Source organism: Melopsittacus undulatus, chromosome Z, assembly GCF_012275295.1.
Source record: "Melopsittacus undulatus isolate bMelUnd1 chromosome Z, bMelUnd1.mat.Z, whole genome shotgun sequence".
NCBI lineage: Eukaryota > Metazoa > Chordata > Aves > Psittaciformes > Psittaculidae > Melopsittacus > Melopsittacus undulatus.
This window is the reverse complement of record NC_047557.1, coordinates 38,138,840-38,164,631: the sequence shown is the minus strand read 5'-3', so window position 1 is coordinate 38,164,631 and position 25,792 is coordinate 38,138,840. Positions and strand designations below refer to the sequence as shown.

General features: G+C 36.1%; 1 protein-coding gene across 1 annotated transcript in view; it reads right to left on the bottom strand.

Annotated features, from left to right (window-relative positions):
• Nucleotides 1–1,757: 1,757 nt before the first annotated feature.
• The window catches only part of ALDH1A1 (aldehyde dehydrogenase 1 family member A1), a 46,734-nt gene continuing 22,699 nt past the window's right edge, over nt 1,758–25,792 (bottom strand). Inside the window, exons 4-15 of the mRNA XM_005154958.3 lie at nt 25,628–25,732; nt 22,379–22,519; nt 18,909–19,038; nt 17,931–17,992; nt 15,858–15,986; nt 13,585–13,698; nt 11,869–11,971; nt 11,150–11,334; nt 8,308–8,472; nt 6,423–6,580; nt 4,550–4,624; nt 1,758–2,310 (exon numbers count right to left, since the gene is read on the bottom strand). Of these exons, the coding sequence (XP_005155015.1) occupies nt 2,238–2,310; nt 4,550–4,624; nt 6,423–6,580; nt 8,308–8,472; nt 11,150–11,334; nt 11,869–11,971; nt 13,585–13,698; nt 15,858–15,986; nt 17,931–17,992; nt 18,909–19,038; nt 22,379–22,519; nt 25,628–25,732 (1,440 nt within the window). The 3' untranslated portion in view covers nt 1,758–2,237. The remainder of the gene's footprint in view (nt 2,311–4,549; nt 4,625–6,422; nt 6,581–8,307; nt 8,473–11,149; nt 11,335–11,868; nt 11,972–13,584; nt 13,699–15,857; nt 15,987–17,930; nt 17,993–18,908; nt 19,039–22,378; nt 22,520–25,627; nt 25,733–25,792) is intronic.

Genomic DNA, 25,792 nt, shown 5'->3' with positions numbered 1-25,792 from the left:
AGGCACAGGCCAAGTGTGCATCTTCTGGTTTAGTGTCATTAAAAAGGCAGCTAATTTTGCTCCTCTGTATCACTCTTCCATGTAAATAAAGAAGGTAAGTGGAGATGCTCAGATACATAATTTCAAAAATGCACTCCTGATTCAAATCAAAATGCAAATGTAGACTTATTATCATTTGGCCTCCCTTGAGACTTCTGAAACTGGCTTCAGCAAAAGTAGAATTTGGACAGTAGAGACTTAAGACCCATACCTGCTCTACATAATGCTTTTCATCTCTTTTTAAATTTTTCGTATTTCGCTGTAGGATTGTTATTCTCTAACATTATGTTCATTACCACTCCTAAAGTCTTTCAGAGCTGATTTTGTTAAGATTTTTTTTCTTTTCCTTTATTTGGTATTTATTTTGATTTTTGTTGTTTCTTTCCTCTTCTGAACAGAAAATATGACACTGTCAGTATCAGGCTATGTAATTGCTGTGCTTGTTGTGTATAGATCACTGTCCCAGAGCTTATCTGGTGGCTGCTGATGGTGAGTGGCCATCAGAGCATGCTGAAAGCTGCACTAGCAGAAGATTGTGAAACACTAAAGCTGCACAGCCTGAGAGACCTTATAGGTTATGATCAGCTTGGCAGACATGTCTGCAGAGGGCCTTTATGAGAATAAGCAGCTATAAGAAAAAGAAAGGACGAGGAAAAAGAATGAAGTGAAACAGGAGACTAGAGGAAGAAAGAGGAGGGAGGAAAACATGCAAGTTTTATGCAGGAATATGAGTACACTTAAAGAAGAAGAAATTACCTTGCCTCACCTCCTCTTCTTTCCCTTCAGTATTTCTTGCTTGTCATCTGTTAGAACTTTGTTACATACTTAACACTAAAAAGCCAAGTGTTGGCTCTTTGCAAACTGCTCAGGGCTCTCTGTGTTCATATTTTTCCATTTGTAATACTGTTGAAGGATTAAGGATTTAGGTCTCCATGTAGCCAATACAGTAGATTTCTGATGACCTAAACACACCACTGAGACAGTAGCTCCTTGTCATGGGTTCAGCAGTAGCAGTCAATTTTTCTCCTTCTGGGTGGCTGGTGCAGTGCTGTGTTTTGACTTTCGGGCTGGGAGTGGTTACTGGCGGCACATACATTTTTGAGTTCCTGCTCGGGTGTTTTTTTGTTCAAGGCCTTTTCTGAGTTCATGCTCTGCCAGGGAGGTGGGGAGGCCAGGAGGAAGGAGAGACAGGACACCTGACCCAGGCTACCCAATGAGGTATTCCATACCATAGCACGTCATGCCCAGGATGTAACTGGGAGAGAGCCGGAAGGGGCGGGAGCTCTGGAGGGGGAATGGCGGAGGTATTGGTCGGTGCTTGGTCGGGCAGGGTGGGGTGAGTTATGGGTCGGTGGCTGGTGAGGTGTTGTATTCTCTTCACTTGTTGCTTGCTTTATCATTATTATTTGTAGTAGTAGTAGCAGGAGTGATTTGTGTTATACCTTAGCAATTAAACCGTTCTTATCTCAATCCGTGGGGGCCACATTCTTTGGATTCTCCTTCCTAACTCTCTGGGAGTTGGGGGAGCAAGGGGGGGAGTGAGTGAGCAAACTGTGTGGATTTGGTTTAAACCACGACACTCCTCTTTAGAGATATAAAATATGTGCTACATAAAAGCCAGCGGTAAACCAGTGTAATAGGAAAGACTAATACAAGGAGCAATATTAAGTTTTGAAGATGAATTTTAATATGGTATAATATTATCCAGATTACGTTTTTGTAGTATGATGAACAATTCAATAGTCTAAGAAATGCATCTAAAAAAAGTCTACTATTTTTAAAGACATAGGGGAATATCTATCTGGTAATTACTCGTAAGTGCTTTTGTTAAGGTCACAAAGACAAGAAAATGCAAAGAGTTCACCATCTAACATTTAGAAGAGCACATAAGTTCAAACTGTACCTGTAGGATATATTGAAAAAGCAGTATTTTCACAGCACTAGACACTTTCCACTGAAAATAAAAGTAATTTTTTCTCAACATGAATTTAAACATCACTCAGCTGTGTACCAGACATTAAGGTTTCCTTTTCTCAGTTAATGACACTAAAATTTTCAACAATAGCCTTTATATTGTTAACGTAAGCACACAATTAGAAATCAAGGTTAATGAATAATATGGGACACAAAACCTTTCCGAATTCAGATAACTTTTTCAGATTCATTTGAAGATGTTAAATTCTGCACCGCAAGCAGCATTATGAGTTCTTCTGTGGGATTTTGATTGTGACAGTCTTAACTTCTGTGTATTCATGAAGGCCATATTCTCCCCTAGATAAAAGAGAACCAAGAGCAATATTTATGTTAATGTTTTTTATGAGTTATGTTCTGGATGGGATTTTCAGTTCTGCTTTGCAATTGGCCAGATATGTAACAAGCATGTTGGATACAGAAGACATCTGTGCAGCTAGACTGCTGCTGGAAGCATTTGAAAAAGCTACAGCTGTCTCCTGAGAAAAGTGGGAGAAAACAATTAAATTTCTGTGGAGCAAATCAGGCACATGTTAGGTCTTCACAAACATGATCAACAAGTTATTTGCAAAGGCCTTCCTCTAATGCCAAGATTCTTCTCCAGAGTCAAAGAACAGATGTATTATCTCAACTAAGTGAAGGACATGATTAATCCACTGTGAAATCTCACAGACAGTAAAAACCACTAGAATCTTTCTGACATTTTATGAACATGATTCCAACTTTATGTTTTACATGATGGAATGAAGCTTGTTTGTGTGCATAGATGTTTGATATCTGACACAATAAAATTATTTAGCCATAATTGATTGTTTTATAGAACAATACAATTTTTTTTTTACTACAGTACAATGTTATTCAGTTCTCATTGCCATCTCACTAGATACATACGTATGCAAAACAGAAATCTGTGCTCAGAACTCTCATGTAGTGGAGAAATGTTTACTGATTCTTCCTTTTTGAAGAGATATTCTGTTAGTACATGACATTCAGTAGTTTAATTCATAATGGTATTATCATTTCAAGAATGATAATTTTATTCAGGGAATTTTATTCTGGGATTCAAAAAGTCAATGGCTTGACATACTAACTTCCTGATTATTTCAGTGCAGTTATTTCACACGTATTTCTGCCTCTCTTAAAACTAATTGCCAGAAATATTCTTTCCAAGGCTGACATCTATTTGGTACTAGTTATGCCCTTAATCTTTAGCAGAAATATTCTTATTTGTCCACTAATTATGATTTTGAAACAAGCATTAGGAAAAACTTCATTTGCACGAAATTTACTTCCTTCAAAATGCACTGTTATAGACAATATTAATCTTTATGATAACCTATTATAAATTTTCTGTTATTTCCAGCAAACAAATCCCTAAAATATTTCTGCAAAAGGATGTAATTCAAAATTGATGATCTCCCAGTGTTTGGCAACCAGCAAATGTGAAACATTCCTTGATAAAAATGACCTAAATTATGGGTGCTATTTCATTTTGATGTTTTCTAAAGTTCTCAGATTTGGCATAACTCTGTCTCCTTTGAAGGCAGTGGGAGCTTTGCAGTCAGGTGGAGATTGAGTCCCGTGATGAGCAAACATGAAAACCCTAGCCTTTACCTTTTGAAAAAAAAAAAAAGGAAAACCCAAACCAAACCCAGAGAAAAAAAAGCTCTACGTCACTTCACCTGCACATATATTTTTCATTACTTCCATTATTCTTCAGAAGTACTAAGCATTTGGCTAAATAAAAGGGGAAACTCACCCATTTTGGTCTTTATGCATTGCTTAAAAAATGCTTTGATTTTCCTGATGTACAGGATTTTTAAAAAAGAACAGCTTGTTATTCATGTTTAAAAGAAAAAAAATGAACCCACAAGACATAATTCTACATAATGTAATGAAGATGTATCATATTAAATGTTTCATGATTTGGCATAATATGTGAACATCAGGATGAACTCAGGTAAGACAAGACATGATTCAAATTGAAACTAGACTGAACCTGAGAAATTTGAAAAAATTTATTATTTTATAATTTCTGTACACTTCAGCAACCTGAATAATACAGATTATTTTTGTCATAATTTTTGGTCAAGCTAGGACTTACCATAAAAACATTGATGCAAGACTTTTAAACTGAAAATCTAGTTTATATCAAGGATTTTTAGATGTCTAATGTTTTCAAAAATCTAGCATTGAAAGGCAATTCCACAAACTACACCCATATATAAATTTTTTCAAATCATACTTTCTAAATACATGAAAAAGCTGTAAACCATAAGTACTGTTTTGCATACGAATAGGGTACAAGATAAGAAAATTGGTCATTTGGAAGTGTGTATCAAAGTGATTTTCTTATTTCTTTCACAGAGTAATACTTTGCTTGACATTGTCTTAACACAACACGAATCATCTAAATGCTGTATAGGCTATTTTGACAAAATATTGAAGTAGGCCTCCTGGTTATGAAAGTTTAAAATTGAGTTTTGGAATTTTATTTTGTAGTTCCTGTAAGTCTACTTTTGAAAAACTATTTACTTACATTTCTCGTCCATTTCCTGACATCTTAAATCCTCCAAAAGTGCACTGAGCAGACATTGCACTGTAACAATTAACCCTGGAAGAACAGGAAAGTTACTTTTGACAGCATGAAACAATTTTTTAACTTCTGAAAAATCAGTGGGTTTCTGTTGCCGTTAAAAAAAAAACAACCTATGGTGATAATAACAAACTATATCTGGATAATGAATTTGCAAAAGTATGTGTAGTTAAACGTTCAGAGAAACAACAGAAACTACATTTATTAGGGTTCTAACAGTCATATATTTTCCTGATAGTTATGATAATATTCCCTCCTAACTAGTGCATAAGCTCTTAAACTAAAGACTAGTCACAGTTAAATAAATCTTGTGCAGGTACCTTTCTAAAAGATAAATTCAGAATCACTTCAGTACATATTTAGAAAGGTTTGTCTGGTTGTACTCAATGCTAAACCATATTAAGTGTTAAACCACTGTATTGTGGTTGAGAACAAAATACAATAATGAGTAAGAAAAGAATTTCACAGGGTAATTTACAGTATGAAGGGTTTTGGCAGAATGTGTATCCTGCTTCTTGGCTGAGAATCACAGAATCTCTTTTTGTCTTGCAGTATTGTCTAATTAGATATTCTCTATTTCCATATCTTATAATTTCTTCTACTGAAACCAGTCTACTCATTTCAACAGAAGAGGCTCTACTCACAGTTGAAGATTCCTAGACAGACCATCAATGACATACCAGTAAAACTGAATGGTACCACTTTTATTTTGATCTTTCTTGCTTTTAAAGAATACCAAGAGGTAATGGGTTCAAACTTACACAGGGGAAGTTCAGGTTAGATGTAAGGAAGAACTTTACTGTGAGGATGGTGAGGCACTGGAACAGGCTGCCCAAAGACATGATAAATGCTCCATCCCTGGCAGTGTTTAATGCCAGGTTGAGCAGGGCATTTGGTGACATGGTTTTAGTGTGAGGCATTCCTGTCCATGGCAGAGGGATTGGAAGTAGATGATCTTAAGGTCCTTTCCAACCCTGACCATTCTATGATTCTACAAATTCAAGTCAAAACTGTTAAATTATTTTTTTAAAGTGTGTATTTTCAGGTCACAGGACCTGGGATGGAATTTGTGCTGTTTGTAAGTTCTTTCAGATAAAATGTAGATTGGACACGGGTTTTGCATTCAAGTAAATATTGGTTGTTTTCTTTCTGGTGCATTGAGAAACAACTGTAGGGAAATGCAGGTGTTTGTCAGTGATAGCTATTAGGCTCAGTTTGCTATTCTTCCAGGCTTTCACTCTTGCATCTCTTTGCCTTTCTAGGTCAACGTAGGTTGCTGTTTTCCATTGCTGCAAATAGTTGTCCTCCTAATTGTAGTAGTTCTCCCTCACTTGTGTTTCCTTCCTTTTTTCAACCACATTTTGTCAATCTTTTGCATCACAGGTGGATGTTCTGCCCAGATTAATAGCCTCAGAACTTCAGATATTTAATTTCTTTATACACTGCCGAAAGCAATCACCACAAATTGTGTACCAGGCTGTGCCCAGATCCTGAATGGAAATCAAAGTGGCACTGTCACTGTGTTTTGTTTTGTCTCCTTTTCTTATTAGCAAGTCAATTTCCTTTTTCAGACTAAGTTTACAGGACAACTTTGTGAAGACTTACAAGAAGTATTTATTTAACAGCATGTTAAGTATGTTGATGTAAGAGGATGAGAGAAATAAGAGAATGGCAGGATGGCATTAATCTACCACCCTAAAGATGACAAGGAATTGAAATATAAAAATATACTGCCAAAAGAGGTCCTAAAATGTCCTAGAACTACTGCCATTGGGACCTGCACTTCTGAAGGAAGTATTATAAAGCCACTACTTACCATACAGTTCCAGCCTGAAGAGCAGCTGCAAATGTCAGTGCCTTATCAATGTCTTTGGTAAAAACTGCTGCTGCTAAGCCATAGGTAGTATTATTTGCCCTCTTGATAACTTCATCTATGGTTTTAAACTTCATGATTTGTTGAACAGGCCCAAATATCTGTTTCAGACACATGTAAACATATGAAGTGGACTAGAATAGCTTACTATTGTAAATAACATACATTTCTAAAATATATTTCTGTCAGACTGTTGTATTCCTAATTCATTCAGTCAAGAGTGTGCATCTCAGAACACAGTTCTAAAAAGATTATAAATCCACATAAAGATTTTTGTAGCATGAAACAAATCAAGATAGCCTATTGTAAAACTACTACTAAATAAATAAATAAATTAAAGATGAAAACAAATGAAAAAAATTAAAAGACACCCACCATAAAAGTAATTAGCATGGAGTCACAGTGTGCTACATATCTATGCTGCTTACCAACGAACTTGTATTTCCTTGGTAAACTGCAGTTTTAGAGTTGACAAAGATGTTCAGCTTTTCCTTCTTCTAAACTTTCTATTAGACTTTCATCTTTGCAGGTAGCTGCACAAACTGGGCATGTACACCAACCAATTCTGCTTTCTATATGGTGTTACGAGACATGGTTTCTCAGGCTCATCTTTCCCACTAGTGCTGCTTTTGTGTTCTCAGCCAGAGGTGCCTATGTCCTCCATACAGTGCCAGGGTTGTGTAGAGCAGGGGGATATTATCACATATAATTTCTTCTGTTTCATAGATTGTGAGCTTTCCACTTGATTTTCTTGGGAAGGGGTTAGTGCTAGTTTCTAACTAGAGTTGCAGGGATGGTTTACATTGCTCAGAGAGCCATTGAACATTCCCCACTGTTCAGGCTGTGAGCTTCAGAACCTGGATGTTCGTTACACTGCCTTAGCTCTCTGGGATTTCATTGTTCAGTACACTCAAAATAGCATGAGGAAAGCAGTCCTTGTACTGCTGACCCAGAGGAAACCAACAGATCTGTGAAGAAACATACCTCTCTCAGTTTTCCATCTGCCTCCCAGACCCAAAGTATTTCTCTTACTGCACTCTCCTGTTTTACAGCTCCCTCCTAATCTCAATTAAATCTAGGTGCTCTGCTATTCCTTTTAACTCAGCTTTTTGACTTTCGCTGAACGTACTTGGTATGTTGAGCAGATGCATCAGCAGTATTGATGGTTATTAAAAGCAACACCTAGATTTGTAATAATTTTGAAGGAGCTTTCTAGTATGGAGAAGTATAATGGACATCAATTGCAACACAATTGCAGCAGTTATTAACCAAGATGAATGTAAAAAAACCGCAGCAGCAGCCATGACTGGACTTCAAGGCTGTGTTGACAGAACTCTTTTTCTGAATGATATATCAGCCCTGTACTTGGAACTCTCTCCTTTTCCTTGCAAATGACCACTGGTGTCCTGGCACTGCCCCCTTAATTGTGTCCAAACCCCAATTTTGGCGGTTCCTTAGGCTCTGCAAAGAATTTACAAGCTGTGCCATCAAGGTTTGCTTCTCTGTTACAGGTTACTGTGACTCTAACACGTGAGACATAGGCAATATGGGTGATGTAAACAATTTGAATCTCAGCATTTCTTTACTGACAGATTAGGCTGGAACCTTTGTTGGCAGGCCAGCTCCATGCTCCTGTACCTCACCCCCACCAAGTTGGTGAACCAGGCATCAGAAACCAAGAAAAGCATTTTAAACACCGCCATGACAGAACAATAGATTTACTCAAAGCATTTTTATGTAGCCACTTGACCTTCTAAATGGATTTCTTGTATGGACATTTAAATCTATAATCTCCAGTGAGAGTAGAGGCTGAGAAGATTTTATTTACCTCTTCTTTAGCGATGCGCATGTCATCTGTAACGTCAGAAAAAACTGTAGGCTGGATAAAGTAACCTTTGTCTCCCCACGGACCTCCTCCACATTCCAGTTTGGCTCCTTCTTTTTTCCCACTTTCAATTAGCTCCAGAATTTTTTGAAACTGCTCCTTATCAATCTAAATGAAAAGAAATTACAGGGGTAAAACCAGCACACACAATAACAGTGGTTCTTCTAACTCATTAACCAAATTCTAACAATGTTCCAGCCTTTTTAACTTACATGTGCTGAAGTGGAAGAGCTGGAGAGCCCTGTAAATATTCTTGTCACTAGCTTCTAAAAGCTCTGCAGGCTTTTCTCAAATAGACCAGTAATCAGGAATTCTGACATAGGAGAATCAGCTATAGAGGGACTGATATCCTGCTTTTCTTTAGTAGAAAAAATGAAAAAAGTTCTCTCAAATGACTGTTTTATACTTTTCCCAGTACTTTTGCCAACTGCAAATAGTTCATCAAAATAAAAATTTCTGAGACTGATTCTGCAAAAATAACAGAGGGTTTGACCTAGCCAGCAAGACTCTCTTGACCTTCGCTAGGTATGATAGGGTCAACAAGCAAAAGTGCTGGGTCCTCCATTTGGGCCACAACAACCCAATGCAATGCTACAGGCTTGGGGAAGATTGGCCGGAAAGCTGCTCCGTGGAAAAGGACCTGGGTTTGATGATTGACAGCTGAACATGAGTCCTTCTAGAATTCATTGACAAAGTGGACAAAAGAGAATAGGGGAGCAGAAAAAGGTAGCATATTGTTTCCTCACCTCACCTCTCCAAATCAACCAAACAACAGTTAAGGTCTGAAGGGAAACTGTGTACAAGATTAACATCTCTGTAAAGAAAAAGTCAGTGGTAAAGCATGTTCAGTAAAAGCCTCTAACACTTTTATTTTTTTCCAATTTGTTCCATTTTCATGATTCTTTTCTTCACCCTTTCATGGCTCAGCCCTTCAAGCACTGGCTCATGAAGATACTGAGAATACTCTTAGAGACTCTCACATAGAATCTTTTTCTCTGTGATCATACCCATCAGTCAGGAGGGTAGGTGAACCTTGTTCTCTTATTCATACAATGAAAAGTTCATGTTTCAGTTTAAGCAATAAATTTTACTATGATCATAGAATGCAACAATTTTTTTAAAGGTTCTGAGGAATCTTGAATGTGTATTAGACTAAACAGCTCTTCAGCTAAAGCTGAGATAAAAGCTTATATTTATAAAGATCTGAATTTATAGGGATATTTATAAGGAGGCCATTTTTAGTTTGCTGAGCTTCCTTTGTCATTTTGCTTTCAAACAGTTTCCTAATTCCATGCTGAAGACATAAAATTTCTGCTGCCCTGGTGGTCAGCTATTTCTTTGGCATAAACATCTTGCAGAGAAGAGAAAAATTTAGATGACACAGCTCACACTGTTGTCAGTGGCTCCTTTATTATGATTCTTAATAATGTGTGAATTAGCATATATATGATTTTTTGAATTTCTGCAGGTCTTTGGGTCTTCTTTTGTGCCCACTGTGCAAAGCATTACTTACACTTGCTGCCTGAGGCAGGTTCTGCAGAGGGCCTGTGAGCTGGAGGATAAATATGTCTTTCAGGTAGGCTTTATGACTAAAGAGCATGGTGAATATGCCTGGTACAGGCTATAATTTTCTTGCTTCTAGAAAGAATTATGTCAAGCACAACATTTGAAGATGAAGAGAGATATTTAACGTAATTGCCACAAAAAAAAAAATGCACCTAAACGGCATAGTTACAATTTTCCATTAAATGGAATCATACCAGTTCCAAAAAACGGAACTCTGACAACCTATGTTAAATCTAAGATTTCTCCTAAAGCTTGCTAAGAAAAAAAAAAGAGGTCAAGAACAGCAAATTGTGGGATTGGAAAAGAGTCTTCATGTACTTCCAAATATTTTCAGTAATGCTTTCTTTCCATGTTTAACGTTCCTTTCTTTGTTAGTAAAAGTTCACTTTCATCTCTCATTTAAACTGTTAGCATTAATTTCAAACTCAGTAAAGCCACAATAACATAAGAGTGGTTTCCTATTAATTTTATATTAGCTACACACCAGACTGCTGAAGTTTAGTTCAATCTCTCTACACTCTAACATTTAAGTTTATTCAGCTGAACCTGTTAGCTTATTAGCAAGACACACTGTGGGACACCAAAATACTATTTTTAAATTATCCAAAGTTTGAGAGGCTTAGAGACTCTAGATGGAAACAAATTAAACAATACCCTAATGTGATCCACTGAATCCATAGAATTGTGATAGCTGTGCTTTTTAATATTGCATTTTAGCATTTATTTAATGAGGAAGCTGCTTGTATAACCTTTTAACAAAACCAGCAAAAAGTAAAAAAGTTATGCATTTTAATTGTGTAATATTCTGTAATTGACAGCACCATAATGAAGCACTAGCACTTTGAAAAGGGGAAAAAGTATTACATTTTATTTCCTCAAGCTACTCACAGTGGCTGTATATAGTGTTAGCAATTTCTGACATGGGTGACCATACTTGCACTTTTATAGCTGTTGCACTGTAGCTTTCTCAGAGCATTTCAGTTCTGTATAATTGTTCCCATTCCCTAATAAAAACAACTAGAAGAGAGAAAGAAGCCTCATCCTTAGGCCTATGATAGAGTCACAGAAAGCCATGTCTTATGTTTTGTCCTCTTGGTCTCCCAGTCTAACCCCTAGACAACTGCACTTAGCCTTGAAGCTAATGCAACAATAGGCATAGAAGTAGATTAAACTGTGCTGTCACGTCACAATTATATTGGAAACACATCACATTACTTACTTGAGGGCCTTGTTGTACACCAGGCAACAGAGGATTTCCAAGAGTATACTTCTTTGCTCGTTCAATGCTTCGTCGAACGAACTCGTCATAAATAGGCTCTTCCACGAAAATCCTAGATCCTGCTATACAACACTGTCCCTGGTGGTAGAACAGACCAATATGTGCAAATTCCACAGCGGTGTCCACTGCAAAGAAATGCAGAATTCATCAGATTGCAAACTTGAATGATCATAAATTCTTTACAAACCTTTGTCACTCTATCCCTTTTCCCTTTTCAGCGCTTCCTATTTTTATGGCCCTGTAACACATATAGTCATCCATTTACTTTTGTCCAAAACTACTTTTATTAGGAGTAGCATGATGTACCTAGGGGAGCACACATTCAGCTGCTCTTTTGTGAAATGTATATTCAACATTATTTATCTTATTAGCAGTACCAAGAGGAGTATTTAGATAGTTAATAAACCCGTATAACACCCATCTAGCTGCTTTTGGTTCTGTATTCATGCTATATTAGGATGGACAGCTTGTCAGAGGTTCATATCCATTCATGAGCCACCAATTTTTGGAGACAGTCTAACATAAAGCTATAGTGTGACCAGAAAACCTTAAAAATTACTGCTTCATTAAACATATACATATGGTTCAATATCAAAGAAAACAAGAAGAATGTGGCAATTGCAAAAGTAGTAGGTTTATATAACAAAAATATTACTAACAGTCTGCGTCAGCAAATATAATGTTAGGACTTTTTCCTCCAAGCTCCAATGTAACTCTTTTCAGATTGCTCTTCCCTGCTGCTTCTTTAATCAGTTTGCCAACCTAAAAGGTATGGAGAAGACACCTTTATCTCAAAAATTTTGTTATGGCGTCAATAACACTTCTCTGAGTTCCTCAAAAGCAAAAATCAGTTCACAGTTGTCTACTATCCCAGTAACTGTAGAAATAATAAATAAATAAATAAAAAGAAAAAGAAAAGAGAGTACGGCTAATACGTGGTTTATGCACCAGGAATACTTCCTAGAAGAGTCAGGGTGCAGGTGACCTGCAGTCTTTGAAGCAGTCATGTTTGCTAGAATAGTTTCCCCCTAACTTGGGGTTACTACCAAAGATATCTGATGCTGGTTTTGGTTATCCACCATTCTACTTGCTTGTATCTGTAATATGAGTAGGCACTGGTTTCTGCTTTTCCAGTTGCTCCTATTAGGTTGAAATTCCTCTGGTTTGTACATGGGAAAGCCCTTTGATGCACAACGTATATGAGAGAAAAGCAAATATATACACTGCCTACATGGCCAAATCTTCCTTATCCCAGAATCTCCCTTAAAAGAAGAAAAAGAAATGAACATTGTGAGGCAGAACCCCTACCCTGCTTCTTTCCATTGATGACGTAATTAAAGCAAATACCTAATATGAATTGTCCTGGAAAAACTAAGAAAGGAAAACATGCTTGTAGCCCTTGTGGTTTTGGTCTGTAAATGTTCATGCGGGGCAAACGAGAGGTTTTCCTCCTTCTGCCAGCCTTCCTGCCTTAATTTCTCACTGCTAAATTTCACTGTCTTTGGTGAACAAGAATGTCATCGAAGTGTATGATTACACCTGCTGGTCTACCTGCCTTTGGAGGTGCAGGGGGCACTGGGAATTGCAGTTGTTACTGTCCATTGGAAACATCTGTGAGATATTTCTCAGATATCAGGTTTTGGGGTTATTGTCTTTTCCCTTTACTTCAGAGCTAAAGGTTTCTAAATATAAACACAGCTCTTGCACTCAGTGTGTACTGATCCTTGACATGAGGCCATGATATATATCATTGGAGTGTATATAAGACAGGATACCAATTGGCAGCTCTAAAATCAGTCATTTAAGAGTTAAGGTTAGGGGAAATTAACAGTGACCTTTCTTTCAGTTATTAAACTGATAAATATTCAAAATCACTTCCGAGACCACCCAGTTGATAATTAAGATCACTTAAGTACCAAAGTGTTTACAACAATGAGATTTCTGAAGTACCCTCCTACCATCCTGTTGTTATTAAAATTAAAGAGAACAGAGCACAGACTGTTTCACTCTTTGCATTTTAAAAAATAATTATTCTTAAAGAAAAGCAAACAAAAGTTATGAGAATGTGGTGGGGTTTTTTTGTTGTTGTTTTTTTTTGTTTTTAAAGGACAAGACTTAAACTAGCTTTGGTACATTATAAGCTGTTGTATCTCATCGATTGCCTTTATTTGAAGGTCTTCCTGAAATCAAACATTGTTTAAATATACTTGAAGTTAATAATAACCAACAAATCATTAAACAGACTTTGTTTAACAAATCAGCAGTCAAAAGAAAGAGAAAAGTTAAAATAGTTACATAGAACAATGTAGACATTAAATCATTACTGGCAGAGGAGCATATTTCCTGCATATAGTCTCTTGCTGTCATTATAGTACCTCTGTAGAGCCTGTGAAAGCTACTTTATCTACATCCATGTGGTGAGAAATTGCTGCTCCAGCGGTGGGTCCAAAGCCTGGCACAATGTTCACAACTCCAGGTGGAAATCCAGCCTGAGTTGGAAGAGAGAACACTAAATTTTAGGGAGGATAATAACAGAAAGAACTTGTCTCATATAATCTTCCCTTTCCAGTTCTCCATTCACCTTTTCTTAGTCATACAGTTATTCTTAACCCTAGAGCCCCAAATGTGTTTATTCTCACCAGATTTCTGTTCTCTTTCCCTCAGCTGCCTTTTGAGCTATTGAACTGGATCTTTCTAAAAAACAGAACATTCCATTTCAGGTCTTTTCAGTGCCATTGCCAAGGAATAAATTAATTTTTATTTTGCTCTTCCAGTCAAATGTTTAAGTAAAAGAAGATTGTTTAATTTCATGTCTGTCATTAAAGCTATTTGAATCGTCCTGTGTGATTGCTGACCTCTGCTCATTGTCCCTCATTCTAGATGTAACTTAATGACCTGCCAACTTACACTGAAACTGTATTAAGAAGAGTGATGGAAACAGTACTTCAAACTCCATGCCCTTGCTTCTTCCTCTGAATATGGTTTGAAAGTAGACTGGGCAACATGAGCATTTGAAGCACAGAAGAGGCAGATAGGGTACAACCATGAAAAAACTGGCTGAGATATGGACAGGTCAGTATTGTACCATTTTTTTTTGTTTGTTTAAAAAAGGCTTTTTTCTGTGAGCCAAATCAAACATATTTTTTTCAGCAATTCTGCATTTGTCATGTTCCATTCATAGGCAAAATAAGTTACCTTCTTCCAAGAGCTTGTCAGGCAAACTTTCATGGGTGTGTGAACTGGGGCAGAATTTCTTGGCTTATGAAGCAGCTATGGATCTCAATGGCACTCATAGAACAAGCTTAGAATTAGAAGGCCAAAAAGATGTATTTCCCGTGTTATCACTTAAATGAGTCTCTTTTTAACATTAATCAGGACTTTGGAATTACATGCATAGGTTCCATTTACATGTACAAAATGGTGGATTTCAATCAGGGAATTAAAGTTCCTCAATTTCATGTAAGCTAAAAATCATCTTGTCTTTTACTAAAAAAGTTCTAGTGTTATACCAACCACTACCACTCTGTAACTTTTTAACTATCCATACAGGATGATCACATTCCCCCTTATGAGCTCTCTTTTCAGGAAATCAGAATATCAAATATTTAGTCCAACTTGGAGTAGAAATGAATTACTTTCCTTGTGAAGTTGCTTTTTCAGAGAAATAAGCTTTCTTATACATACTATTAAAAATAAATAGATATTTCTGATATTTCTTTTAAAGCAATTATTCCTCTCTAGTGTTATCTAACAGAATTTACTATGTGATGCAATAACAAGTAGAACTTGACTCCTTCCTGATAGTCATTTAGTTTCTGTAAAATATTAACACATCAGTATGCTCTGCTGAATCATTGTTTTGAAGCAGAATAATAAAATATGCCAAGTCATTGCCATTAACGCTGTTCAAGGTTACTGCACTGGTGATTATTGACATGTGCGCTGACTCTTCAAAGATGTTAGATTACATTTGTTGATTTTATTGGGAAGCAAGATAGCTAAACTATTTAAATGTTCTCCTTTGGGTATTTGCTAAGCCTGGCACAATAGTCAATGAAACTTTGGAGACATTGTAGAAACTACTACAATCCTCATGTTCAAGAGCATAGAGTGTATTTGCCCAGTTTCTGGGTGAAGAGAGTTCACAAGTTTGGTGGCAGTCTCTAGTTCAATTTTACAGCTCCTTGTTAATAATAAACCCGGGTGGGAAAAAAAAAGTTTGTTCAAAAAAAAAAAAAAAAGGAACAAGGAAAAAAAAAGCTGTACAAACAGGTCCTTTTCTGTGATAACTATGTTAATAAAGTCATTGCCACCCACCTCTAAGTACTCTGCTCTTGACTCTTTGTTTGCTTTAGACTTTGAAAGGTACCATGCTTTTGTAATACAATTATGTTTGCTAAGGAACAGAGTTTACTAAACTGTGATTGTGAGGTTTTTTTTGTGCGTGAGCTAGGCTGAAAGATATGCATGCTTTTGCCCTGGGTTGGCTTCACTGGTTTACACTAGGTTAAGTTCCATAGTACAAGGCTAGACACGCAAGAAGTGCTTGCAGAGGACAGCCTGGCTTATATTACCTCTGTGGCATTTCAGCTGCAGTATAAGCTTACATTTCTGGGAAGAGCAAAAAAATCTGTTGTTGAAGACTTACCTCTTTAATTAACGATCCCATGTAAAGGGCAGTCAGTGGAGTTTGTTCTGCTGGTTTGACAACCACTGTGTTTCCACAACAAAGAGCAGGGGCGATCTTCCAGATGAACATAACCAATGGGAAGTTCCACTGAAAGACAGATGAGAAGGTATATCCTATTTCTAATACATCACCAAAATGCCTTTGCTTTTTCTATGATAATAGTGCAAATTGTCAACTGGGTCATTGAACACTTTGTTGAACTCTTTTCAGAAAGATTTTGTGAAAAAGCAACTGGCAAGCCATGTTATACAAAGGCCAGTGATTTTGGTATATGTTAGTCCAGGGGATCCAAGGTCTTAGTTAAAACCTCAAGAGACAATGAGCATTCTCCTCTAACAAAGCTTTATAGAAAGGTGCTGGATTAGAGGTGTAATTGGGAGCTTTGCTATCTTAAATGATCACATCAGTCATCAATCCAGTTTACTAAAGGAGACAAGGTAATAATGCTGCCCCTGCCCTCTTTCCTGGAGGTTTCACTGGCAGTTCCCTTTTGAGGTCAGTACAGCCAGACTGCAGAGCTACGGACTCCTTCAGGCTGCATATTCAGCAGTACATTGGACAACATGGCCGAGTTGTCCTTTTGAGAATATTTTTGATGGTGTTGGAAGCACTGAGCTCGTGAGCCTCAGTACAAAAGACACAGTAGACTTGCCTTTATGAAAATGGGGGAAAAGGCAGTTAACAGTTGACTATTATGTCAGAAAGGCTTGGAATAGTGCCTATGAAACTGTTCTTTATCTATTTCCTTATCTCATCTCAGCCTCACCCCACCCAAAAAAAACCCCAGGAGAACAAGTAACACAAAATAAAACGTCACAGGGTTTTCTGGATCATCATAATTGGAGTGGAACTGAATGTGTGAAAGGGAATAGAAATGATGAGTTAGCAGAAGTGTTCTGCAGCATTCACATATTCCTCAAAGTTTTTGGTTTATGTAAAAACATCCAGCTTAGTGAGTTGACAATTCAGTGGAGAAAAAAAAAAGATACACTTGGAAGTACTTGAACATCTTTTAAGTGAAGCTCATGTTTGTACTAACTGCTTATAATTTTTAGATGCAATTTTAATTTGAAGTGGTCACATCTAGTGTTTAATGTAATTTAGCATATCTTGACTTTGCGTACTTTATTTAAAATATCTTGTTCCTGACTTACAAGAGAATCTAAACCAGCAGAATCCCAATCTCTCTAAGATGCTGGATCCAAACATATTCCACTGATGGTCTCTAAATCAGTGTGGTGGTCTAAAGGGATAACAAACCTGCAAGCTCAACTGAAAGACATCAGGAACATGTGTGGGACCCACATGTCTGAGCAAACCTGATAGACAAGACTATTTCAGAATCTGGTAAGCTGCTGAGCAGGTCAGGTCAGGTTGCTCACACCTACAAAGAAGGTGTGTGGATTAGGTCTGCCTAGTGCATATAAGCATTTTCACAGCGACCCACTAAAGCTGTGTAGACCTCACAAAAAATGTAAATTTAAAAGTTGAGTTCCTTGGTGTTTTGGATGTTCAGACTCAGGCAGGAATTTTGAATCTTCACTTAAAAGAAGTGTCTTGAAAACTGGGAATTCAGACACTCCAAGCAGGAGCTTGGGAACATATGGTTCAGTATCACTGCTTATTGGACACATTCTTTTGTCTGAAAGCATTTCAAAGCAAAGTGGATATTCCAGGTCCTAAAGAGTTTATTTGCTCATAGGCTGTAACTGCTACCCCCTCCTACTTGTTTTTCTGATTCTTTCCTTTCCAACAAATCACAATTCTTCTTTCAAACTAATCCATCAGTCAAAATTTTGAAACTGATTTTCCCTCCATATACAGGGAGGAAAGAGACAAAGCTGGACAAGACCGATCCATTAAAATCTCTATGTTGCAGAATTTGGTGAGTACTCAAGATAGTCTGTCTTTCAGGACCTGAAAATTTCTGATTGACAATGTTTCAGAAATGCACTTACATAGATAAAATTCTGACAACATTTCTATTTGTAACAGGAACATTAGTCTTTTGCATAAATAGCTCCAACTTACAGGAATAATTTGGCCGCACACACCAATAGGCTCATGTCTTGTAAATGTAAAAAAGTTTCCGTCTGAGGGGAAGAAGAAATAAATTAGACATTCAAAGTATTTGTGAGGTACAGTTAAATGAGAAAGAAGATAAAGTTGGATACCAAACTTAGCTGGAAACAATTTTACTTATAAATGGTATTTTCAAAATCTTTACAGAACAAAAAAAAAAAAAAATACCCAAACATAAAGTACATCTGGATTCAATATCTACTTTCTTCCTGGCTCCAAGGCTTGATTCTGCCAGTCTGACTGAATTTTTGCAGTGGTAACTGTGGTTCTCAGTATGGTATGCACAGCACACCAATGAATATTCCTCATTCCTTTTTGTCACCTTTTTTTGGGGGGAAGTGCTCTCTCAAAAGCTGCTCAAAAAACTGGGAGCATTTATCACTCCTTAATTCCTTCTTTATTACCATGCTTCTTTTTGTCCTGAGAGAATGTGGCTAGAAACAATGTTTTCATAGAGCTACTTAATAGGAGAGGGAATGGAATGAAATTTCAGCTAAATAAAGGAATAGTTTCCTCATTTATACCTCTTCAGATGCTTCTTCATACATTATCCAGTAGCTGAAACAAATATCAATTTGTTCTAATTTTGGCTTTATTAAGCAAATACCTGGTTTTAATTACTGTACCACTGCATAAACTACACACTGCTATGCAAAAGTAACCTACTAGACTTCTTAGACATATGTACACACAAAAACCTTTTAGTGAATAACCAGTACTTATCAGTGGTGTAATAAATAAATAAACATGAATAACTGCACTAAATGTTTAAATGAGCTATACACTAAGTCTTAAATGAGCTATATTAAGAAGGAAAATATTTTCCATTTGACATTTTTTTTGTGCTGCACAACTTTAGAAAAAGACAGTTTTCACAGATCAGATCAGGTTTTAGTTCTGTACTTTTGTTATCTCAAAACTACTCACCCATTGGTACAGTTCGCCCATGGATTTTATCAGCCCAGCCTGCACAGTAGCGTAATGTTTTGACACAGGCACCTAAATCCATTAGATAGGCAGTGGAAAAGAGTTTCCCACCATCAATGGCTTCCATTGTCTGCAGACAACAGCAATTACAAAGTTAATATCAATGTTGATAATGGTTCTCATGCTTGAACTTTGTCATTTAGATTTCAGTTTTTGAGTTCAAAGGTTTTCAGCATTAATACAGAAATGTAGATTAGTTGCCATCTGCAGGATATGTAACATTTGAAAGACCCAAGGTAGAAATTTACAAATGAGAAATTTTCATGATGTTTTATTTACATTTGTAATGACGAGATGTTTCTAAAAAAAATGTAACATTTCTCACACCTGAATCAGTTATTCTGTTATAGTTTATAGTGAACATTCTACAAGCGTAGATGAAAAGGTCAGCTAGGAGTCTATACAAACAAATTATGCAAATAAAATGAGTGGCCTCCCTCATCCTGTGTACACTGACATCCAAGGTAGGCACTAGTTTCCTGAAAATCACTGGCACATTAATTTAGGACCCTGTGCTGCATAATTATTAAGGAACATCTTTCTAAATGCTTAATAAATGCGTAATTAGCAACTTATATGAGCAAGAAGACTTAAAGCATGGAATAAAATACCTTGAATGTACCTTGAGTGTTTTATGTGCAAAAGAAAGTTCTGAGCTATCAAGACCTCTTAACAAGGAAAAATTAATTATGAAAAATAAATACTTGTAGAGAAGAGACTCTCTTTTACTGACTGCCTACTGACTGAGTGAACTAACAAATATTATTTGCATCCAGGCCTGACTCTCCGTACTATGGATCATCATGACAAGGATATATAAGCCTTTAGAATAATAATCAGACAATATTCATTCAACATATAACTTTTAGCTGACTAATTCTGTTCCACCCACAGAGTCACCGGCACTAATTAGGGTTGATTTCCAGCAAATCTAGGGAGTATGTTTTGGATTAATGGCTTTTCAATACTCCTAATTTTGGGGACATCTAGTTAAATACCATGTACAGTCCTGAAAGAATGTTAACAACTTATTGACACTGCTGAAAATTTTTTTTTTCTCAAGTTTTCTAGCACACAGACACTGGAGATCTTCAGCTTTGTTAACAATGCTGTATGATTGTTCCTACTTAGTAGGAAAACCCCAAACTATAATTGCAAGATCTAGTCAGATATTAGAAATATTTTCTTTTCTAAATTTGTTATATTTTATGTCTGAGGGTTTTTTTTTTTAACATTTTAGGCTGAGTCTACAGACTGATCCTGCAATTACAGTGTTTTACCAACAAATTCCTCTGTGAAGTCTGCAGTTTTAGTTAACTGGAAACAATGCAGATATCATATTTGGGAAGAGAACAGAACAAACAGAGAAGTCTACAATGCTTAATAGTTTTTAACAACAAGGAACTGACTAAATGAGATACACCCTTGACATCCCAGGCAATATGTTTGGCATTGTTTTGTTCTGTTTGGACATGGGAGAAAATTCTTCCCTTGTCTCAAACTTATTAACGCTATGGTTTTGAACATCACAACAGACTGAAATCTAGGAAAAAAAATTCTCAGTGGCCCTTTAATTGCTTTGACTTTTTCTTCCAGTAGCCTGCCTATAAGGTTGGTTACCTTCTGGAGCTTCAGAAGAGCCATCTTATACATACCTTACTATATGAAACACTGAAATGGAATAATTTTGATCCTGGCCAGATGCATAAACTCAGGAAAATGCCTTTGCATTTAGGATTCTGTTTTGACCTCTGTTTTTTGCAAGCCTATTTGCTATTCTGTAGTAGTAGTTCTACGTTTAGGATAAGTTCTGAGTGGAGAAAATCTCTCTTCATTTTTTTTACAAAGTCTGAAAAATATTTCATTCAAACACACCTTATTTAAAAGGGGAAAGTAGTCAATAATATGAGTAAGGTGTAGGAAATAAAAACAAAGTCACTAAAATACAAACTTAAGAGGGTCCCAGGAAAAGAGCAGTACTTTCATACTATGAAAATGGCAACTGGGAACAAAAACTAACTTAATGTTTCAGCTTTCCTGTGGAAAAAAAAGATTATTTTTCCATCCTCTTTGCATGAGTAATTCCTTAGCCTATACATGAAAGATGCAACTGCCAGCTTGTTCAGTATTTAATGGACAAAGGGGCATACACTTCCTTTTAAAAATGTAACCCTCTCAAAAGCTTTTTTGTTTCAACTCCAATATATCTAGCATGGTTAGGAATATATGTTCTAGCCCACCTGGGTTTTCTCCTGAGAAACTAGATGATTATTAGTCCTATCAAGGTGAAAAGGTTCATTTAAAGAAATAACTTTGTTGAAAAGTGTAAATTGGAAAGCTGCAGACTTTGGAATTGAAAGACATAACCTTTATTTCTTTGAATTTTCATTTTTACTTTAAAAATCTGTTTGGGACACATGCTACTATCTTTCTATACTACAGCCCATAAGGACAATAGAATGTGTAACAGATTCTTTGTAGATTTTATGTATTTTGAAAGTTCTAAGTTTTGAGCTTATCAGTGGTGGAATTTGTAGTTAACAGCTAAATGTTTCAAACTGTGACTAGATCAGTTAGTATGATGATCCTGAAAGCTGAGTACTCCTCCTGCTCTCTTAAATTTTTGACACTGTTGGCAGAAAACCAAGTTTCATCTTCAGAGAGTGCATTAAGTATCAAAGAGATCACCGTAGTGGTAGCATCATATGTAGGGTTTCAAACAACAGTGGGGGAAATACTATACTATCAAATTGGTGTTGATTTCTATTTTAAATTTTCTTTCTTCCATAATGCACCATCAGTAGGTGGTGGTGCTATATCTCATGTGTCTGCTGTTAAAAATGGCAAAATGGCCAATACACAGTAATTAGTAAGGACATGACATCATTCCTCACCACCCATGTTCTTCCTACTAGAAAATAATCCATTGCTGCCTTTGGTTCCAGTTAAGGCTTTCTGCTCATGGCCACTTGCAAGCGGGAGTTTATAAAGGATTGATGACAACAAAATGCATGGCCTTGAAATTCAAAATTTCTTCTAGTTCTGACCTATATCATATGAAAGTGCTGAGCCAGGCTTTGAGTTCCGTCCTTAGTTCAGGCTTTGGTTTAGACGTATTAAGTATGGGGTCCATGTTAATGTGTCTTTAAGAATCAATAATTGAACTTGCATCAGTTGTAGGTAGCTAAAATACCTTGAAGTTAATCAAAATCTTTAGTAATTTTTGGATGTGGGGTGCTAATAGACCAGAGTGTAAACCAATTTAATGAGGTCCATTTACAACAGAGATGAAAAACAAGTATTGAGACAGCCCAACTCTAAGGGTTTAACAGTTATGTTTGCTTGTATCTCTATTTAAGAATCAGACACAGACTTTTCTCACAGTCTTTTTGTTCATGTATCATACTCACAGCTAAAATCAGCCGATCTCTTTCAACTAAGTCAGCTAGTTTATTCAAGAGCCTTCCTCGCTCTGAAGCATCCATTGTACGCCAGGGTGACCCAAGCTCAAAAGCTTTTCTAGCTGCTTTAACAGCCTTGTCCACATCTGCCTGTGGGGAAAACAGAGAAACTTTTATAATCAGTAATTGATTCTGTCACCACTCTTGTTGGCTGTTTCATGTGCAAGGTGTTTTGCAAGATAAATAAGAAACACTAACACCAATCTTATCAAAATTAGTGCAATAATATTAACGATATGCGTTATTTTCTTTCAAACACTTTTGATATCATTTTAGCAATACAAAGATGTACGAAAACCAGATGGGTTCTCCAAGCTTCTAAAATAAAAACACACTAAGGATCTCTATTTTTAAAATTTAGATTTTCAAATCACCTTCTTGCTAGTGTCTGTAACTGGGAATATACCCACCAATACCACTGCTGATCAAATCTTTTCGCACAAAGAGATGCCCAAATCTGAAAGTTAAATATTTAAGTACTCAGCTTTATCTAAAAGTGGTGGTGTGATGAAGACCAAGTTAGAAAAATCTGTTCTTTAGGATGATTCATAAACCAAACACCAGTTTACGATCGAGGAAAACAAATCAATGCATTTGGTTTAGCAAGCTTTAAGGAACATTTGTATTTAAAATAATTTAAGCAATTAACTAATTGACGAGGTTTAAAAGTTAAGACTATGCATTTCAAAGTGTAAGCATGGTCTTTGCAATGTGCAAGCTAATGTGTCTGTTCATTAATGTTTCTTATAGCTTAATTTATGATTCGCCATTTGGACTTTGCTATAGAAGGAAAATCTACAATGAATAATATAAAACGCTTTTCTGTGCAAGTCTGTTCCAGGAAACAAAAAAACCAGTTAAACATCTTTTGAGAAAAGGCTTTTAGTAGTTGGAAAAAATCTATATTTCAAAATTTCCATAATTTTCTTTTTTTTTGAAAAAAGAAAATTACATAAAAGGAGGTTTATCCTGTTTTTTTTTTTGTTTGAAAATTAAAACAAATCTGAAAGTAAAAAAAAGAAAAAGGAAGAAACTATACATGACACATTTCTGAGAGTAATTTCTATGCATTGTGGGAAGGATTCCTTTGGAACTTTTTGTACTGCTGGTAGTTAGAGTGTCCTCCAGGGAAATCACTATAAAGGTTGAATAAATCAGCAAATTTGACAAAATCAGCACCAAAGTCAGTTCTGCTAACTGTGAACCAGATCTTGAGTCTTTAACTGATGTTTGTAGCCATCAACTAATTTTTAAATGCCAGGTGCAGGGTAAGTGGCTTAGAAAGTCCAGCACAGGCCTGCTAGGCAGGAGAGGTCCACAGAAATTTCCAGAATTCTTTCCAGAAGTTTGGGAAAAGATAGGAAAGTTCTCTGCAAATAGTCCAAAAAACCCCTAAAGAACCACAAACAGGTTCTCCACAAATAGTAATAGTCATTACTATCGAGGAAAACTGACCAGTCGCGTACATCAGGATGCTGCAATCATTGTTGCAATCTACGAGATTAAAAAGAATTGCTTTTCTTCAGAATCTGTCACAGTGTAGTGAAATACCTCATCACCTATCCATGACCCAGAAAAGTGCATTCAATTGATATTTATTTCATTCTACTATTTTCTCATCTCTTTTTATCATAAATATCCTACAACTTTGCAATATGCCTTTGGGGAACAAGCCTTGGCCTTTGCTGGAAAAGAACAAGGGAAATCTGAGAATTATGCAAATTAAGACTTAATACAGTGCCATGTGTTCTTTGTACTACAAGTACAGAAATAATTAAAACCAATAAAATAATATAAAAGTAATATAGGCCTCTGAATGAAAATTCAGGAAAAAAAGGTGTTCTTCAACTGTATGAAAATTAATTTGGGTGCATCTACACCATGAGTTTAAAACTTGAAAACTCCTTTCAGACCTAATTTAGACTTTTTGCAGAAGTACATTTACTTTACGTCCCACTGACCACTTGTTGAGCTGCTTTATTATTACTAGGGGCCTTCAGGATTAGCAAATGCAGCTTGAAAGAGCCACCAAACTGAAAGGAAAACAGTTCCCACCCACATATGTGTCTGTGTTTTCTAATCTCCACTTGTTTTTTTTAAATACCACTGCAAGGCAGTGTACAACTCTTTGTCAACCCCATTGTACACACAAATTAAATTCCTTGAATCTCTTGGCTCATTATCTAAAGACTAGGCTCTAGAATATTAGGTTCACAATAACTGTGTAATTTACTAGATTTGTACATTTCACTTGGCAATTTAGTTAATAGCAGTTGTCATTACACATTAGTTTGCAAAATTATTGGATAGAAAGCAAATCTGTGTGTTGAACAGTATTATCTCTTTATTTAATGAGTTGTTAGATTGCTTGTAAGGAATGAAAGTTACAAAAGTTCTGAATGGTAAGTGAACAGTTGCAGGTCATGAGTAATTTAATTTGAGGATGATCAAATATCAGTCCAACTTGATTTGCAATGTGCTTTGGTGTTGAATGCTGAACAGAGAAGAGGCAGAAGAAATATTATTTTTGTATCAAAACTGCATACAGTTCTAGTGGGATATGAGTCAACAATTTTTGTAAGCCATTGCTTAAAATTCATCAATTCATCATGCTGTAAAGAAACCATTTTTGGTAGAATTGCTGCCTATGTGATAGTTTACTTTCAGTTTCAGGTATTTTTAGAACCATGTTCAATGCATATTTCATAGATCCAAATATTTGAAGGGACAATACTGAGAAGATCATCTTTATAGAGTCTATGTGGGAACATGTATATTTTTATATTTCTTTATATTTTAATCTATAATAAAAGCCTTATTTAAATGTGTAATGAACACTGTGTAATGAAAAGCCATGAAAAAATAACAAAAAACTCCAGCTAAATTATTAGATGTCACTGATCAAATATTAAAAAGTGTAAATATTATTAAAAATATTAACAAAAATATTTATTCAGAACTTTGCTTATATGAATAAATTCCTAAGAGTAAAGCAGTTTTTCAGTGTCCATTTACAAACAATACTAAAGCTTGGTAAAAAAGCTAAGAATTATGTCTGCAGGAGAAGGTATATGGTATGAAGTAGGTGCATCTCTGAGGCTGTGCTTTACATCAACACAGATGGTCTCTTGCCTTCTTGCTTTTAAGATGCAAAATTAAATTTAAAGCTAGGGTTAAGCACAAGAAAGAAAACTTTACCTTGTCACCTTCTTCAACTTCACAGATTTTCTCTTCATTTGCAGGGTTAAAGACTTCAAACTTTTTGCCACTGACAGAATTATGCCACTCATTGTTTATAAATATCTGCAGAGGAAGAAAAAGTGTAACAATAATAGTACCATAGTCTGTTACCTGTTTTAATGA